The 16,543-nt window shown below is 40.1% G+C and overlaps 1 protein-coding gene across 2 annotated transcripts in view; it reads left to right on the forward strand.

The window, feature by feature from the left end:
* Positions 1-854: 854 nt before the first annotated feature.
* Positions 855-16,543, forward strand: part of kmt2ba (lysine (K)-specific methyltransferase 2Ba) — a 34,608-nt gene continuing 18,919 nt past the window's right edge. The window contains exons 1-9 of one of the 2 annotated variants that reach the window (XM_035993131.1): positions 855-1,269; positions 4,605-6,096; positions 7,329-7,495; positions 7,673-7,756; positions 8,392-8,548; positions 11,779-12,049; positions 12,244-12,305; positions 12,444-12,686; positions 13,913-14,022. In XM_035993131.1, coding sequence (XP_035849024.1) covers positions 967-1,269; positions 4,605-6,096; positions 7,329-7,495; positions 7,673-7,756; positions 8,392-8,548; positions 11,779-12,049; positions 12,244-12,305; positions 12,444-12,686; positions 13,913-14,022 — 2,889 coding nt within the window. In that variant the 5' untranslated portion in view covers positions 855-966. The remainder of the gene's footprint in view (positions 1,270-4,604; positions 6,097-7,328; positions 7,496-7,672; positions 7,757-8,391; positions 8,549-11,778; positions 12,050-12,243; positions 12,306-12,443; positions 12,687-13,912; positions 14,023-16,543) is intronic. The other variant, XM_035993132.1, reaches the window with a different exon arrangement.

Below are 16,543 nucleotides of genomic sequence, written 5' to 3' on the forward strand. Positions count from 1 at the left end.
CCGTCATCATTTTATGGAAGATTGTTTTTGTCCTTAAGAATAAAAAATACTGTAGATTCAGCAATATTTTTTAATAAACAAATGTAACTCAATTGAAATGGCTTTGCACACAACTGACATTGAAATACTGTGTATGTTAACCTACCGAATTCTTGATTATAACATATCACAAAAAAATGTAACCAAAGATTGATGTGGATTTTTGCTTCTATAATGTAGGCTACAAAATGTCTAAAAGCTACATTTGTTTTTGCTTTGTTCTCCCTCAAAATTGTCAGGATGTTGCTGCTTTTATTATTGACAAAACTGACTGATTTTTGTGTAAAGTAATGAAGTAGATTTACTCAACTTACTGTACTGTAATGAGGTACTTGATGTTCTGCTTTACTTGAACATTTCCATTTTATGCTGCTTTATATTTCCACTTCATTACACTTCTGAGGAAAATATCTTACATTTTACTCCAGTACATTTATTCTAGTTACTAGTTACTTTGGAGATTAAGATTTACATACAAAACATAAACGTTCATAAAATATGCTGCATTGCTATAGATGTAAATACCCAGTACATAAAGCAGTTTGAAATAGCTATATTATAATAATACAACCTGAATTCAACACACGGGGCATTTTGCATAATTAGTACTTTAATTACATTTGGCCATTTGTATTTTTACATTATCTTTTTTTCCACTTTTACTTAAGTATATGATCTGAATAGCTGTACAATCATAATTTAACAACACACAATAATTATCAAAACATTTACACCTGATACCTAAAGAAAATGGTTCTACATAAGCGACGCCGCCAGGGGTCGTCCTGGGCCGCAGAAGATCGTTTTCCCATGATGCACCTGTGGTTCCTTTCTATCTCGCGCCTTTGCCTCGGCGCAGTCCATCTTGCCTCTCGCATCGCCGCTCAGCCTCTGCCAGCTTGCTGTTGCTTGTTGTTGTAGTAAATAATGGCGGCATCGGGAGGCGGATTATCATCTCCCGCTACTGTCGCGGGCTTGAGCACCCAAGCGCCGGCCCGGGCTCGTTTCCCGGGTCGGCCGTACACGGGACGCAGCAGGCTGCGGTCGGAGAAACGTAACAAACGCGGAAGGTTAGGCTCGGACGTCGGGGATCTAGCTTCCGAAGGGCCGAGGCCCGTAAACATCGGCCTTGCGTTGAGTGAGGACCCGTACCTGCTGCGCCTGCTCGGGGTGGTGGAGAAGCACAGGAGGCAGAGAGATGCGGGATTTGACTCCAGCAACAGTGAAGAGGTGAATAAGCTAACCGTAGCATGTCAGCTAGATGGGTAACAATACGCATAATGGGACACATAAAGCCATTTTATTCAAAAGAATGACATTTAACAGAATTTGTTTGTTACTTACAAAAAGTATTTAAGCTAACGTAGAGCTAGTTAGCGGTAACTTAGCTTGCAAACACTAACCCTAAATAGGCATTGTAGCTAGCCGTCTACCTACAGGGTATGCCTCAGTTTGGTTGATCGGTGAATATTTGGTCTTATTGCTTCTGCAGGTATTAATAGTTAATTGCTTGTTTTGAAGTTCCAACAGACATATATACATACACACACGGAGATCGGCGTCCGTCCAGCTGAGTTTGTTTGCATGTAAGAACATTGGCGGAAACTTTGGCGGTATGATAACAATCGTGAATGCGTTTTGTTGTGGAAACCAGTAGATGTCTTTGTTTAACGATATTTATCCCCTGACACGTTTTGTTGCATTGAAGTTCCCACACTGTGCTGACATGCACAGGCTAATAATCTTGTCGTAGGTGAAACGTCGCTGGTGCTAACTTGGGGATCACACACTCCACGTTGAAGCTGTCAGCTGATCGCTTGGTGTTTTGAACGTGGGATGCAACGGGAGAGGCAGAAACGTTACCGAGACTTTATAATCAAAAAGCTAAATTTGGACCACACACACACACACACACACACTGATAAATCTTGCCCTGTGCCTTTCTAAAACCTAATTTTGCGCAGTGTATGTTTACATTCATCACTCCCATCATGCATCTCCCTTTTATTAAGATTGGTTGTGAAGGTTAAGCTAACGAGCAATCAACCAATCCCAACTTTTTACGTGGATTTAGAAGGTCAGTCTATTTTAAAGAAAGAGTTGGGTTATCTGTTACTAGTCTGCATGCTGCAACAAAAGTACAGTCGTGTTGCTTGCATAGGATTTGACACAAATCATGACTTATTGCAAAGTACTATTCCACCTGCTGATGAGAGGGCCATAGGAACTGATGATGAACTTTTCACAGTATTGGAGTGATGTAGCCATGGTGAATAATATGCCATAACATTATAATTTTAATTTCAGTGGCATATTCAACATTGACAAAAGCCTAGAAATGCAGGCAGACCTTTTAAAGCAGTGTTGTGTTTTGGCCCATAGTATTATTTATTTTTCAACATATATTGTGAGAGGTATGCTAGACCAAAGGTTATAGATGCTCTGTGCACAACTTTGCTCTGGAGTCATTCATAATGAGACATAAATATTATACGACAAAGGAGAGGACTTGAATCTACCACACTGTGTTAAGGTTGTTAAAAGTATCAATACTTTAATACTTACTTCGATACCACGTGTTTTATACGGCCTCCCTTACTTAAACATTTGATAATATCGAAAGTAACAAAATAAAACAAATAAAACAGATTTTCACCCAAGGCTGCACAGATAAAACGGGGAAGAAAATCAACTGGTCCTCGACCTGTCACTGTTATTCAAAGTCCAAAACCAGAGAAAAATAAATCAAGACTAAATGCAATTATGATGACCTAAAGAATGTGTTGGCCTACAAGGTAGGGAAAACATTTAAGAAAATATGTATCCTATTTTCTGTGGCTTGGATTTTGTTTTTTTGTTTTTTAATACTAGTGTTGCTTCATGGTTTAAAATTCTTGTATTGTGACAATCTTTCACTGTATTCATATTTTCAATGTTTCTTCATAAAAGCCGGTGTAGATATCATTAACTTCTAAGGTTGTCGTCTCCTTGTAGCTCCATCCAGACAGGATGGTGATTAAAAATGATAAATTGGATCTAATCATATTATTTAATCTCCTGAGCAGGGGATTTAGTGTCTGACATCAGTCGGACTTCACTGATGCAATCCCTTCAGAGTGGACTGTAACAGAGTCACATGGTTCATGCTAAAGCTTGTGGGTGCTGTTCAACTGGAGTACCACACATTACATAGTGCCACACACTCATGTGCTCTGCAGTGGTTTAGAATAGATATGTAGGGGGTTTCATCGCTGACAAATATGGAGCCATTTTTTTGCACATGAAGATGGATGCAAGTAATTGGAAGTCAAGTTGAAATGTGCTGTGTTGTGCAATCTTTGCATCTGACGTACACAGGTGCGTGAATGAGAGGATGCTGGAGGCTGACTGTGTTCTAAAGGATCCATCTAAACATTTGTAGCAATGGTGTTTGAATGTATATTTCCAGAACTCACCACTGTTAAAAATATCACTATTTTAGGGGTGAATTAGGCTAAAATGCTGTTTTGTATTCAACTATAGCTTGAGACACTCCTGATTTGTTACAGAGAAAATATTTTCACATATTACACTTACAATTAGACACCTGCAGAGATGGTGCACAGGCAGAACATCTGCTGAGTTATTTCTTAAAGTTTACTCACAGATTGAAATGAAAATCTGCTTCATTCGGTGCCTCAGCATTGTACTGATGCAACTCTGGAGTAAGTGTAGAGAGCAATGCTGATGCTGAGCCATATTTTCAGCAGGGCTGGCTGATACCTGATGATCAAATGGAATGGAATTATGTCATGTAATTAGTAAAATCCTTGAAAGTTTTGGAAAAGTCATTTGATTTTGTTGTTTAATGAAAATAATTGATCCAGTAATATTCTGTAGATAACCTTTCCACGCAGTTTTGGAAATTAAGGGGGGTAAAGGGCAAAAATGCCCCAAGAAATCTCAGCATGCCCCTAACAATGCGATCTTGTGTGTGGCAACAGTCACATAATAAAAGAGCAATTACAAAATAGATAATAAATTACTTAACAGTTTAACATTATATAACCACAACAATAGTGGCTAGTAGCCTTCAAATAATAAATCAAATGAAAGTATTACAAAAAAATCAATAAAATCACAAACAAAAAAGATCAACTTTTACCACTGTACTCTCCTCTCCACTATTTTAGTCATCAAACATGTCTGACAGTGACTAATAAAACAGTGGAGGCTACAGGTGCTAAGGTACACACATGCGCCCGCGCACCTGCTGGACACACATTTTATTGTTTGAGTCACAATACTGGGCCGACAAAGTAATAATTGTTTCATCAGCTCTATATTATGGGAATGCTGGATGTTTAAGAAATTCTGTATGTTTGTAGAAATTCTAATTTGTTTTTTGTTCATTGTCATTTTTATTTTATAAAAAGTTCTTTCATAATTGTCAGCTTTACATTGTATCATGGCGATGGTGTGTTTTTGGTCTGTAGCAGGTGGTGTACAGCATACCTGTCTTCATTTCAACATGTCCAAATGTATTATAGCCTGTTAAAGGTTGTACGTTCTATGTTTTTCTCCAGGAGGAAGTTTTCACTGGATTTGGGACCACAACAGTTCGTCCACAAAAATCTCCTCAGTCGTCATTACTCAGCCAAGCAAAGCCTCCCCAAGCTTCAGAACTTTCTCTTGGAGAAAAAGCAAAGCCTCTCATTGGAAAAATTTTACCCAAGACCCCAAAACCGGCTCTTATTGGGAAAATTGTACCAAGGAGCTCCAAAGAAGGCCTGGTTGTCAAAGAGAGCCCATCAAAAGACAAAGAAATACCCAAGGTGGTAATTAAACTACAAGGCAAGCAGGTAGCTCTCACTGCAAAAGCCAAACATGCAGGCGAACAGGCCTCAGGTAGACAGAGCAGTACTAGATCAGCTGACTTTATCAGGAAAGCAGGAAAATCAGTAGTATCAGACAGGAGGCAAAATCAAACAGCTACAACCTCTGCTGGTGGCTCCGAGAAAGCTTCAAAGGTAAAAGAACGAGGCGAGGTGTCAGAGGACTCAGACACAGACCAATCCCAGCCACAGAGATCTATGAGATGCATGAAGGGGTTTCGAATTGGGCACACCAGACGCACATCGCAAGCAGTCACATCCTTTCACAAACGGCAGAGGAGGAGAACGGCTAAGGGTATGGGTGCCTCTCCAGAGGCTGGAGCTGAGGCCGGTGCCCAAAGTGGAGAGGAGGCAGCGATGCCCCTCGAGTGTAAAGCCACAAATTCCTCCGATAAAAGAATACAGAAAAGACAACGCAGGTCTTTGTTTGGGCACAAGCGAAAGGCACCAAAAAACGTTCCAGAAATGAAACGTCCAAAAATGCCTCGTACTCCTCGCACTAGGCATGTTTATTACACATATGTCCCAGAGCCTATTCCGGCCACACCGATGCCGGACATGAGTGAGCAGCAGCAGCTGCACAGTCACAATATCACAGTCACAAGTCACAATATCACTCCATCTGAGGGTAAGCCGAGCTTGTTTCCAGTCCAGCAGAGCTCAAACAACTCCTCCACTCCTGTAATGAGCGCACGGTCCTCTCGCGTTATTAAAACTCCAAAGAGGTTCTTGGACGAGGAAATGATTCCCTTTCCAAAGGGTTCTCTGTCAACGTGGCTGAAAAGTCAACAGAGAGAGGACGAAAAACCAAGTCCATCATGTCACGAGTCAAGCTATGATGGCAGCTTGCTGCAGTCAGACAGTGAATGTATATCTGTGGCCGACAGCCCATCTGCAGTGACAAAGTTCTCATCAAAGCCCAGGTCAGGCACGAGCCACCTAGAGATCTACAAGAACCTCAAGAAACTGACCTTGAAACTGGCGGAGAAAAAGAAAGGCCACGCCGACACGGATTATACGCATCGTGGTGATGGTTTGACGCCTCATGTCAGGAAGAGGCGTAGGTCAAAGCTTATGATGGAAGAGATGGACTCTCCTGGCGTTGTGAGGAAACTAGCCGTGGTAGTGAATGCTGATGTGGAAGTGCCCTCACATTTGCCGTTAGGAGATACAGGGACCAATAGTAAGTATTGTTTCTTCTTTTTGTGTAATTAGTCATGAAGATCTTGCTACTTAATCTTTGCTGTCTTTTTTTATTTTATTTATTTATTTAATTTTTTTTTAATTTTTTTTTTTTTTACAAATGCCTGATCTCTCATGGAATAGTGAGATGTTTTTAATGTTGAGTTCAGGTTAAAATGAGAAAATAGTCTACAGAGGCTTTAGCCTTTGGTTAATTCTTTATTATTATGCAATCTTTAAGATGTTTTAGCCTTTTTATACACGTCAAATTAGAAAAAGACTGGACAGACTTGAGGAGGACTGCAACAACTAGGGGTGGGAATCAATTGGCACCTCACGATTCGATTCCGATTCAGAGGCCAACGATTCGATTCTAAACCGATTTTATCGATGCATCCCGATGCAAACATTTTTTTTATGTACATTTCCATGCGTGATTTTTAAAAATATACATATAAATCTGAGTTTGTGACTCAGTTTGCTAATCACTTCCTAGACAAAGCAGCTAGACAAAGCTTAGATTTTGACATATATTTGTCACACAAGTTTTAATGAAATGTTTTGTCTACTGAGGTTTTTGTTTGGTAGTCGTTCCATGCTTAAGCCTTAAACATGCTTGTGAAAGTCACCTTCTCTCCCAGTAATCTTCCATGTCAGAGGCTCAGTCATGTTTAAAGGTGGAGAATTGGCTTCTTAGAACATGAAACATGAGGTGGTCAGATGTCATGTGATAAAGTAGATGAATAGCCTATATGTGTTTTGCCAAATTATTTTATGTATGTCTTATTAGATCATGTGTATATACAAAGTTAATTTTTTTTCTTCCTTTTGGCCATTTTTGTGTGTTTTTTTTTCTGCACTCTTGCCTAAACTCTAAGTTGTTGTCTATTATCCCATCCTCTTTCAGTCACTCTGTTTTCTGATTTGTACTTGTCTGGAGACTTTTAAATAAAAAATCAACACATTTAAAAAAAATTATTAACTTATCAGAATTGATAATCGAATCGTTCTAGAGAGAATCGCGATGCATCGAAGAATCGATTATTTTTCCCACCCTTAGCGACAACAATTTTGAAATATCTTGGAAATTGCAAAGAGACAATTTAACAAATTGAAATGATTGTTTCGCTGTTCAATTCATAGGTGTGTTTTCAATAGTTGGTCCTACAATTACGAGGCGTTTGTTTGTACATCATGTAACCAGAGTTGCTTTATTCACGCTGTTTGGTACAGATGAAGCAGGAGGCATGACTGGGGACTGTCATGAGGCGTTGGAAGTCAGTGGGCCCAGCCATCGAATTGGTCTCAGTGGAGCTAATAAGAAAATGCTCCACCTGCTGAAGAAAGCCAAAGTGCAGCTCTTCAAGATTGATCAGCAGAAGCAGCTTAAGTTGTCACAGGTAAGAATCAGACATCACTTCATCCAGAAAACAAATTAAAGTGTAACATTTGTCTTGTCGTCTTATTTTAGTCTGAACTTTACAAGTCACATTGTAAGTAACTTGGCTATTTTAGGGAGGAATAGTGATATCATCTCTTACATACAACTTGTTTTTCTTCCTCGTCTGGACCGATAGTTGGGCTCCAGAGAATCACGAGTGCCAGTGAGTGGAAGAAGGAGGAGGAGAGTTGGTGTATCGCTCAAAGATGTCAGTCCTCAGGTAATACTTTTAACTTTAAAATCTGCATTGCTATGTTGTCTTGTCTGGGTTTTGAATAAAGCAGCATCAGTCCACTGCATTTGTTGTAATCACATGTGTTTTGGATCTTACTGTACCTTGATCTTTTTGTTATTTTGTCTGTTTATTATGTGCTGGGGAGGATCCCCTCTATAACTCAGGCTGCCATGTGTTTTTGGTGCAGGCGGTCATGAGAAAAAACTGTTTTAAACATGCGGTGTAAGGGTGTCGAGCCATAAGGAAAAACGCATGCTTTTATAGATAAAGTAGTGGAAAGCCACTATAAGCTTCTGCTGTATATCCGCATACCAGGAAATAGATTAAAAGATCCAGCTTTATTTGTGAATCACCTTAAAAAAATACAAAAAAGTCCACAACAATCAATAAAGAGAGAAACAAGACAGTAACAGCACCTCAGTGGTAAAGGCAAATTATGCGTGAAATATATAGATTTTTTTTAATTTTGCACTTTAAAATGAGCAGTGTATCATACTGTTAGTGTAATGTGTGACTAGGTGTCATAGGGATGTTATTTATGTCACAAGTGATGTTAGTGTAATATGTTTACAACCAAATATTTCTACATTTCACGGTATTTATTCTGTGTTTGTGTGCAGGAACAGCCACTGGGTGGTCCGAGGATCAAACATGTGTGTCGGGCAGCAGCGGTGGCTTTGGGGCAGCCCCGTGCCATGGTGCCAGATGATATCCCCAGACTCAGCGCCCTGCCACTTCACGAGAGAGAGGGCATCACCTTTTCTCCCGCAGCAGAAGGTACAGTGCATCTACATGTTGTTTTTAAGCAAAATGCAGAAGTTAACTTCTCTGTGGCTTTACTTCGAAGACGATGAGCACCTTTGAGCATTTTGCATTGCACCGTGTATGTGCAATCATTTTAACTGAGGTTTAATAAGCAAGGAATTGACATTTTACATCAGTGCAGTCATTGTTAGTGATGACATGAAGGAAATAAATTGAAGCTGCTAACAAATATGCTCAATGGGTTTATTCAGTGTTAAACTCGTTCTCCGTGTTTAGGTTGTGGTTGAAATGTCCAGAAACTGACACAGAATACAAATGAGGACGACTTAACCACAGTAGTACAGGGTAATTAAATTAAATCGCTTTTGTTGCCTGCTGTAGGCAGCAATGTTAGTTATAAAATGGTTTTGTATCCGACTGCGGACTGTTTAACACTTAAGAGGAGGGCTGTTGCAACAGTGGATTGTGCATGCAGGAAGCTGTACAACCCTTATTTTGTGGAGTTTCAGTCAGCACTATCATACCTGTAGCTACAGTAGCTCGGAAGCTCATCAACTCATAACAGGCAAATGTTTGTTTTTGCAAAAACTTAACGAACTAACAATTTCTAATTGGTTTATCAATCCATCCATTTTATGACACCTATCTATCCAGGATGCTTTCATTTGATTTATTAAAGCAGGGGTTCTCAACCTTTTGCAAGCTGGGCCCCCCCAAAGCTGGTTCATTACAGTTGCCCCCCCCCCCCCTATTATTATTATTATTATTATTATTATTATTATTATTATTATTATTATTATTATTATTACTAGGCTTAACAGTAGGCATATCATCTGCATTTTTTACAGAAGCTTGCAGGTAGGCGATGTTAATGTGAGACCTGAGCCAGGTATGCTTCATCGTACCTTCGAAGCTTTTTTGCAGCTGGTGGTGCGTCGGTTGCCTTGTTGGTCCTCACTAGAAATCTCTCCATTTTGTTTGGTTTTGAAATAATTTGGATGTGGATTAATTGTGTTTTCAATAAAGTTGAGGCTATGATGTAACGATGTGTGCGTGTGCAGCCTGGACACGGAGTGGTGTGTGTCTCCTCTCTGCTCTGACTGCAGGCTGGGACTGCGCCGCGAGGCTACTGAGAGACTGACCGCATGTGAGAGCTTTTGGACAGGGGAGGGGCTCACGGCAGCACCTGCTGCTCGTTGAGCACATAACTGCAGAGTGATAGGTGCTTTCGAGTCTCCAAACACCACAAAAGTCTCCAATAACACCAGTAAAAGTTGCTAGATTTGTCGCTAGTCGCTTTTGACAAAAAAGTCGCCAGGAGGATGATTTGTTTTACTGTGTGTGTGTGTGGTAGAAGTGAGAGAGTGACGGCATTTAGCGGTGGGAAATCTGTAGCAGGAGAAGTTAACCCTCTCCTTGATTTTACGTTGGTTATGGAGAAGGAGAACCAGGAAATGAGTCGGGGAGGAAATGCAACGCTACCCAGCCACGACCGAACAGCGTGCGTCGCCGCGACATGTAGTTACATTACGTGATTTTTTTTTTCCCCTCCCATCCTGTAGCCTACTCGCGCCCCCCCAGGAGAGTGTCTGCGCCTCCCCAGGGGGGCGGGCCCCACCGGTTGAGAACCACTGTATTAAAGCATTAGAAATTATTGCAGGGTTTTCTCCACCATTATAAGGTTTAGGTGCAGCACCCAAGCTAAATGAATGTAAAATCATCAAAACAAACTAAATGACTTTCCTTTAGATCTAATGATTTTAGTCGGGCCGCAGTGGACTTCTTTAGCGTGTTTTGTCTTTTTTTTTTGGCTTTTTGAGTGTTATTTATTTATTATCTTCTCTGCTTTTCCAGTGTGTTAGACACAGATATGGTGATTAAAAAACGGTCCAAAATGATGTGTGAAATTGCAAATAAAGGTCACATTTTCTTGAGGGAGGACCCCTAAACCCCCTGTCAAATACAGGCACCTAAGTCTTCCACAAACCTAGGAAAAACACTGTATTGTTATATATTTCTGTGAGATCACTGAAAAAGATTTGATGTAATAATACAAATTTCAAGATTTCAACTCTAAACTTAAATTTAAGTTGCTGAACCCTTTTATAGACAAGTTCAGAAACTTGCGTCCCCACAGCATATTGTAAGGTGTGCAGCGTCAATTGTTGCTACGGTGCAGTTGGAGTTATTATGACCCTGAAACAGTCAGGGTTACCACATCATTCACAGACTGATTGTAAAAAATCGATCGACTTGATACTGTATATAGCCATGCTCTAAGGTAGGTTAACTGTTTTTCAATCCAATTTCTCCAAGATGCTTCATTAGCATTGTCCAAACTTAAATGCATTCTGCCGGTTTTGTTTGGCAAAGCTGCTCTGCTAATATACTATAATGAAAACATTCACCAGCTAAAATATTCTTTCAAACATATTTAAGCTTCTGCAGTTATAAACACACAACCTAAAAAGAGCACAGTTTTCATAGCTTTTGGCAAACGTAACATGCTGAGCGCAAAAATTAAAAACTGCTTTGTTAGCTCAATGTAGTTGTAACTAAGATATTTGCCAGCAAAAATATCTTTTGTCACACACAGATTAGCCACCGCTGTTGGAAAGCTTTACCCAACACTGGTCGAGTGAGCATCACTCAGTATGAGGTGAGGAAGTGCCGTTTGACAAGTAGATTCACTGCCCTGAATTTTGTCTCCTAATGAACACATCTAGTGCTGTTGGGAAACACGGATCCTCACACAATGTTATTCCAGCTACATTATTCTTTTTAAAATTATGACAGTCATTTCTTACTTTCTGCTTTGTGCCTGCTGGCCTTCAAATACTACCACTGGGAGATGCCAGAGGTTGTCAAAGGAATTGAGTTTCAAATCTATTTCTAGTAGTTTTCAAACCTAAAAAGGCCAGGTAGGGGGATTTCCACCAGCAATGGATTTGTCAGAGACTCCTGATGTGTTCGTCCAGTCACCTTACTTTATTCTAGAGTGATTCTTTCTCATTTCCAGCACTTCAGGCAGCCAGTAGCAACTTGTAGCTGTAGAAACCAGACAAAAGACCAGTAAATGAGTATATAAGCACCTTCAATCACAGCAGTTAGACCTGTAATGTCTCCTGCAGACTGAATAGTAAGTTTTTGGCATCCAAAGATGTTGCCCCCACACGTATTTAATACTGTATGAAATGTATATTGTGGCTCTTTTACCCATCCTCTCCGTCTCTCGCTTGCAGATGTGGCAGATGATGACGATGACGTCTCTGATCAGAGCAGGGCTCAATGGGTTGTCTCTCAGGAACACATCCAGCGGAGGAGGAGGGGGAGGGGAAGGGGCCACAAGTTCATTAAGAGGAAGGTCCTGAGTCGATATATACCTGGGGGAGTCCGTGCCCGGCGCTGTGGACGCTGCAGAGGCTGTTTGATAGAGGAGGACTGCGCAAAGTGTATCAACTGCCGCGATAAGCCAAAGTTTGGGGGGCCCAACACCAAGCGGCAGTGTTGCATGTAAGTTAAACTAATCACAAATTCAAACTATCGAGTTTACGGCAAATTGATTAATTTTACTGCACAATATTTCTGTTATTATGAGAATTTCTCACACCACTGGTGACCTTTTGATGAAATTATAGCAAATGTTTTAAAGGCATTTAAACATAACACATTTAAAGGTACATTTTACTGTTTCTTCTGCCCCCTAGATATAAGAAGTGTCAGCGGATCGAGAAAGCGAAGATTGAGCGCATCGTCAGACCGTTGAAACGTATGTCTCTAATTAGACGATGCTCCTGCGCTCATCTTTATCCCTGAGTGAATGTTTCTTTTTCAACCTAATTTGCTAACAACATATCCAAATATTCATTTTGTTTACTAAATTAATCATGGGGCTCCTTTTTCTTAGTCCAGGCGAGGCGGTTTTCGGCCTCTGTGTCAAGCAGTGACGATGCAAACTGGGGGCTTGAAGGCGCAGGCAAGGGATCGTCCTCGATGGCGCCTGGAGTCAGGAAACAGTCCCTGCGTAATATCACACCGCGCTCCTACAGCAGCCTGCTGAAGTCTGAATCTGAGGAAGAAGAGGGAGAAGAAGAACATAAGGCAAATAAATCGCCAGTCAAGCCAACTGTTGCTGCCGCTAGCAGCCAAGGTAACTAAAGCTTTGTTTTTGTGACTCAAACCTCCTGTGTGTTCTTACTTGTCTCTGTATTGCTTTTGCAGATAGTGGTTTGACGATCTCTGACGTTAATTTTAGAGCTTTGTTGCAGGGAGCATATCACAAATTATCATAACTTTTATATTTCATACATAGAACAGATAACAGAGTTGTAAAGATCAGTTATGCAGTCAATAGCAGCGCCATTTTCTTTCTTTTTTTAAAGATTGTTTTTTTTGGGCATTTTTAGGCCTTTATAGAGAGAGGGAGGGGGGAATGACATGCAGCAAAGGGCCACAGGTCGGAGTCGAACCCGGGCCTGCTGCGTCGAGGAGTAAAAACCTCTATATATGGGCGCCCGCTCTACCAACTGAGCTATTCAGGCGCCCAGCAGCACCATTTTATCTGGATTCCAGCTGTGGTTCCAGCATATTTTCATTTCCGGCATGACACCTTTGATGCATGTCATCTTATGCTTCCTGACAGCACCAACAGGGTTCGCTAGATAATGTAATGAAAGATTTTGGTGATATAGCACTATAAGTTTTGATAATTGTGTGACAAAGTGTTGCATTACGCACACTGCAGTACGTAGAGAGTTACATGGTAACTGACATACGTATACAATTTTCCAAACATTTAATTACACATAGATACACGTAAGGATTGTGTTGACTAACTGTATCCTCTGGCCTTTTTGTGTAGTGTGAGCTGATAGAGAAAACGACATGGAGCAGGTTGAAGAAAGGCTAGTCAAATTAGCTCTCCCTCCATCTAGCAAAGCCATTTCCAATGCGAACATCTTCTTGTCTACAGTTTCTACTAGTCCTAATCACAAAGTAAATTTGACGTAATGTAAACTTGATCAACTTAAACGTTTGAACAGGTGAAGTCCACTTAAACTCTACAGTAAATCACCCTCAATGCTATATGAGAAGTTACATCCACACAACAATGCAGTTGTGTAGAGGACATTATATTACTGTTTTCACAGGCTGTATAATACTCCTGATGAGTAAACTGAAGTCCATTGGTTATCAGATTAGTATTGAAAAGAATGAGACCACTAACCATTCAATAATACAACAAACTTTGTTTAGAGTTTACTGAAATTGGAGGGAGCAGTGCTCTGACCCAACAAATGCAGTGTTCTTTTTGAAACCCTAACCCTCCAGTAGAATCAGAATTGTGTCTTAGATCTGTTTTTCCTTCTCTTGGAGATCTTGCTCCTCAAGATGGCGGATTACTGCCAGACGACGCTCTAACTGAGGTGGTGAAGCCTCGCCGGCCGTTCACCAAAGGAGCTGGGGGCAGACCCAGAGCTTACAAGGTAAAAACACCCAGTAGATTTCCCTCCTCGCTTCCAGTCTTCCACCTGATCAAACCTGGGCCAAATTGTATTTTTGGAAAAAAAAATAATAGTCTATTAAATTTCCAGATAGGTGGTGTTAAAAATGTTGATGATAAAAACAAATATTTCCAAATAACTCTTTGCCCAGGTCTGCATCTCACTTTCAGTTTGTTTCAATTTCATTTAATCATCTGTGTTGGAACGAATCTAATCTTTCAAATTCAGCCTTGCAAGTCTTCTATTTCTGACTTTAAAGTTTCTCCTTCATATTACCCATCTTGCATGTGCTTAACCTACATGTTTTATAAACTATAGATGAGTTTAGATGTCCAGACCAAGGGTTTAAAATGTACTCTCTATCGTAACTGAAAAAATACTCCTCATGTTTAAATAACCATTATTACTTTACACATGTAGTCCACGGGGTTTAATATTTTCTTCTGGGATCAATCATACTTCTACAGTACTGCCTTATGCACACATGGCTTACAACAAAGAATTGGCAGCCCATTCTATATGTGTGAGCAGTACATATTCAAAATAACCATCACAAAGATTTTCTAATGAAAGTAGCAACATTTTAAATTTATAATGATAAACATAACAAAGCAATTTCAGTGATCATGTGTTCAGTTTCACTTTGAGAAATACAATAATGCAATACAATAACGTAAAAACCTAACTCTATATATATGCCTGCCTGCCTGCCTGCCTGCCTTTTGGTGACAAGTTTATTTTATAATTGTTGATCATCAGTAAAACTGATTTCAACATTGAACACTAATTTCAATGTTGAAAGGGCTGTTATGCTGCGTCAGAACTTGAGTTAAGATGAAGCATAAACCTTGGCTGTCTGACTCTGCTTCTGCTCGTTTTAGTTGGCATTTGATTTTACTTCTTCAAATCACATGCCGATCTTATATAGCAAACATGTGAATTTGCCCGTCCACTGTCAAATCTGTCTTAAAAGAACTGTATATGATTTTTGCTTATTTTTGTACCTTTTAAATCTGCATTGCTTGAATCCTCTGACATTCTTCATAAGAAATCCCCCTATACTGATGTATAAACGCTGCTTCCAATTGTTGAAATTATCTCCCATTTTTGTTTTTTGTTTGCGAATTGGTAACTCTGGTTATCATGTACACACACACACACGCACACGCACACACACACACACACCCACACCCCTTAAAATTGACTGAGGTCATGGCGACTGCCTGCTGCTCCTTATTGATGATTGACTCATTGGTTTGTGTCGCCAGAAGCCAGTAACTCCATCTTCTTCCTACTTCACACACCAGCAACAAAGGAAGCCAGCATATTTTGAAGACGAGAATAATGAGGAAGCAAGTACACAGAATCAACATGTGGTCTATATAAGTGGCAGTGTTTCCCACACATAGACTAATGTGTGGCGGTGCGCCGCACTATCAACACCGGCCGCCGCACTAGGCCTGCACGATTCAGGGGAAAAATATGAATCACGATTTTTTAGCTTAGAATTGATATCATGATTTTCTGCCACAATTTTTTTTTTTTTTTTTTTTCACACATGAACCAAGACAAAACAAAACAAATTGGCAGTACCAAACATTTTTTGGCACCTATAGCACATCACGCATCACCACAAGCCTGTAAACATAGAGGCTTTAATGAAGAGAAGGGAGAGCATTGCAGTGCTTGGGAGCGCTTTAAAACCTTTTTTATACAGTCCATGTTTAAAACTCACAGAAGAAAGTAGTAGCGTTTGTGATGTAGTCGGCTTGTAAAATTAAATGAGAATCAAAGTCATTAAAAAAATAATTTAAATCCAAAAAAAAATCGAAGTTATTTAAAAATTAAATCGTGAACAGGATGAATCGAGATCGCGATTTTATAACGATTAATCGCGCAGGCCTACGCCACACATTGCGTTTCGTTATTCTTTTTTTTTTTTTTAAACGCTATTTAAAACACGTTCAGCTGCATTTCCTTTCCCTTCTCTCTTCCGTCTCTCCGTCACTTGCGTCTCGCTCACACAGCCCCTCCCAATATTTTCTGCGACTGAAAAAGGCACGTGTTTAGGATAAGGACCAGCCTGAATCGGAGGTATCAGTCTGAAACATAGCTGAACAGTCCGACCAGTGTAATTAGTTATGTTATTAATTTGTTTACAATATTTTCAGGCTTCAACCAGTGAAAAACAGGGTCAGGGAGAGAGAGAGAGATAGATTTGTTAGGCATTTAAGTAGGATAGGAGGACAGCATCCAACAGCGTGTTGTTACAGAAATCCCCCCCCCTCCCCCGCGCTACAAATTGCTTTCTAATCTGTGGGAAACACTGAGTGGCATTGTAAACAAAGCGACAGTGTCTTTTTCTGGTTTTGCGCAATTTATGGGCTTTTGTTAGCTACAGATTTGTCCGCAGTGCTCATTACAGTTTATTATTATTATTATTATTATTATTTTTATTGTTATTATTATTAGCAGTATCTCGGGACTCTACTAAACTTAGCAC

Source organism: Sander lucioperca, chromosome 16 (assembly GCF_008315115.2).
Source record: "Sander lucioperca isolate FBNREF2018 chromosome 16, SLUC_FBN_1.2, whole genome shotgun sequence".
In the NCBI taxonomy this organism is placed as follows: domain Eukaryota; kingdom Metazoa; phylum Chordata; class Actinopteri; order Perciformes; family Percidae; genus Sander; species Sander lucioperca.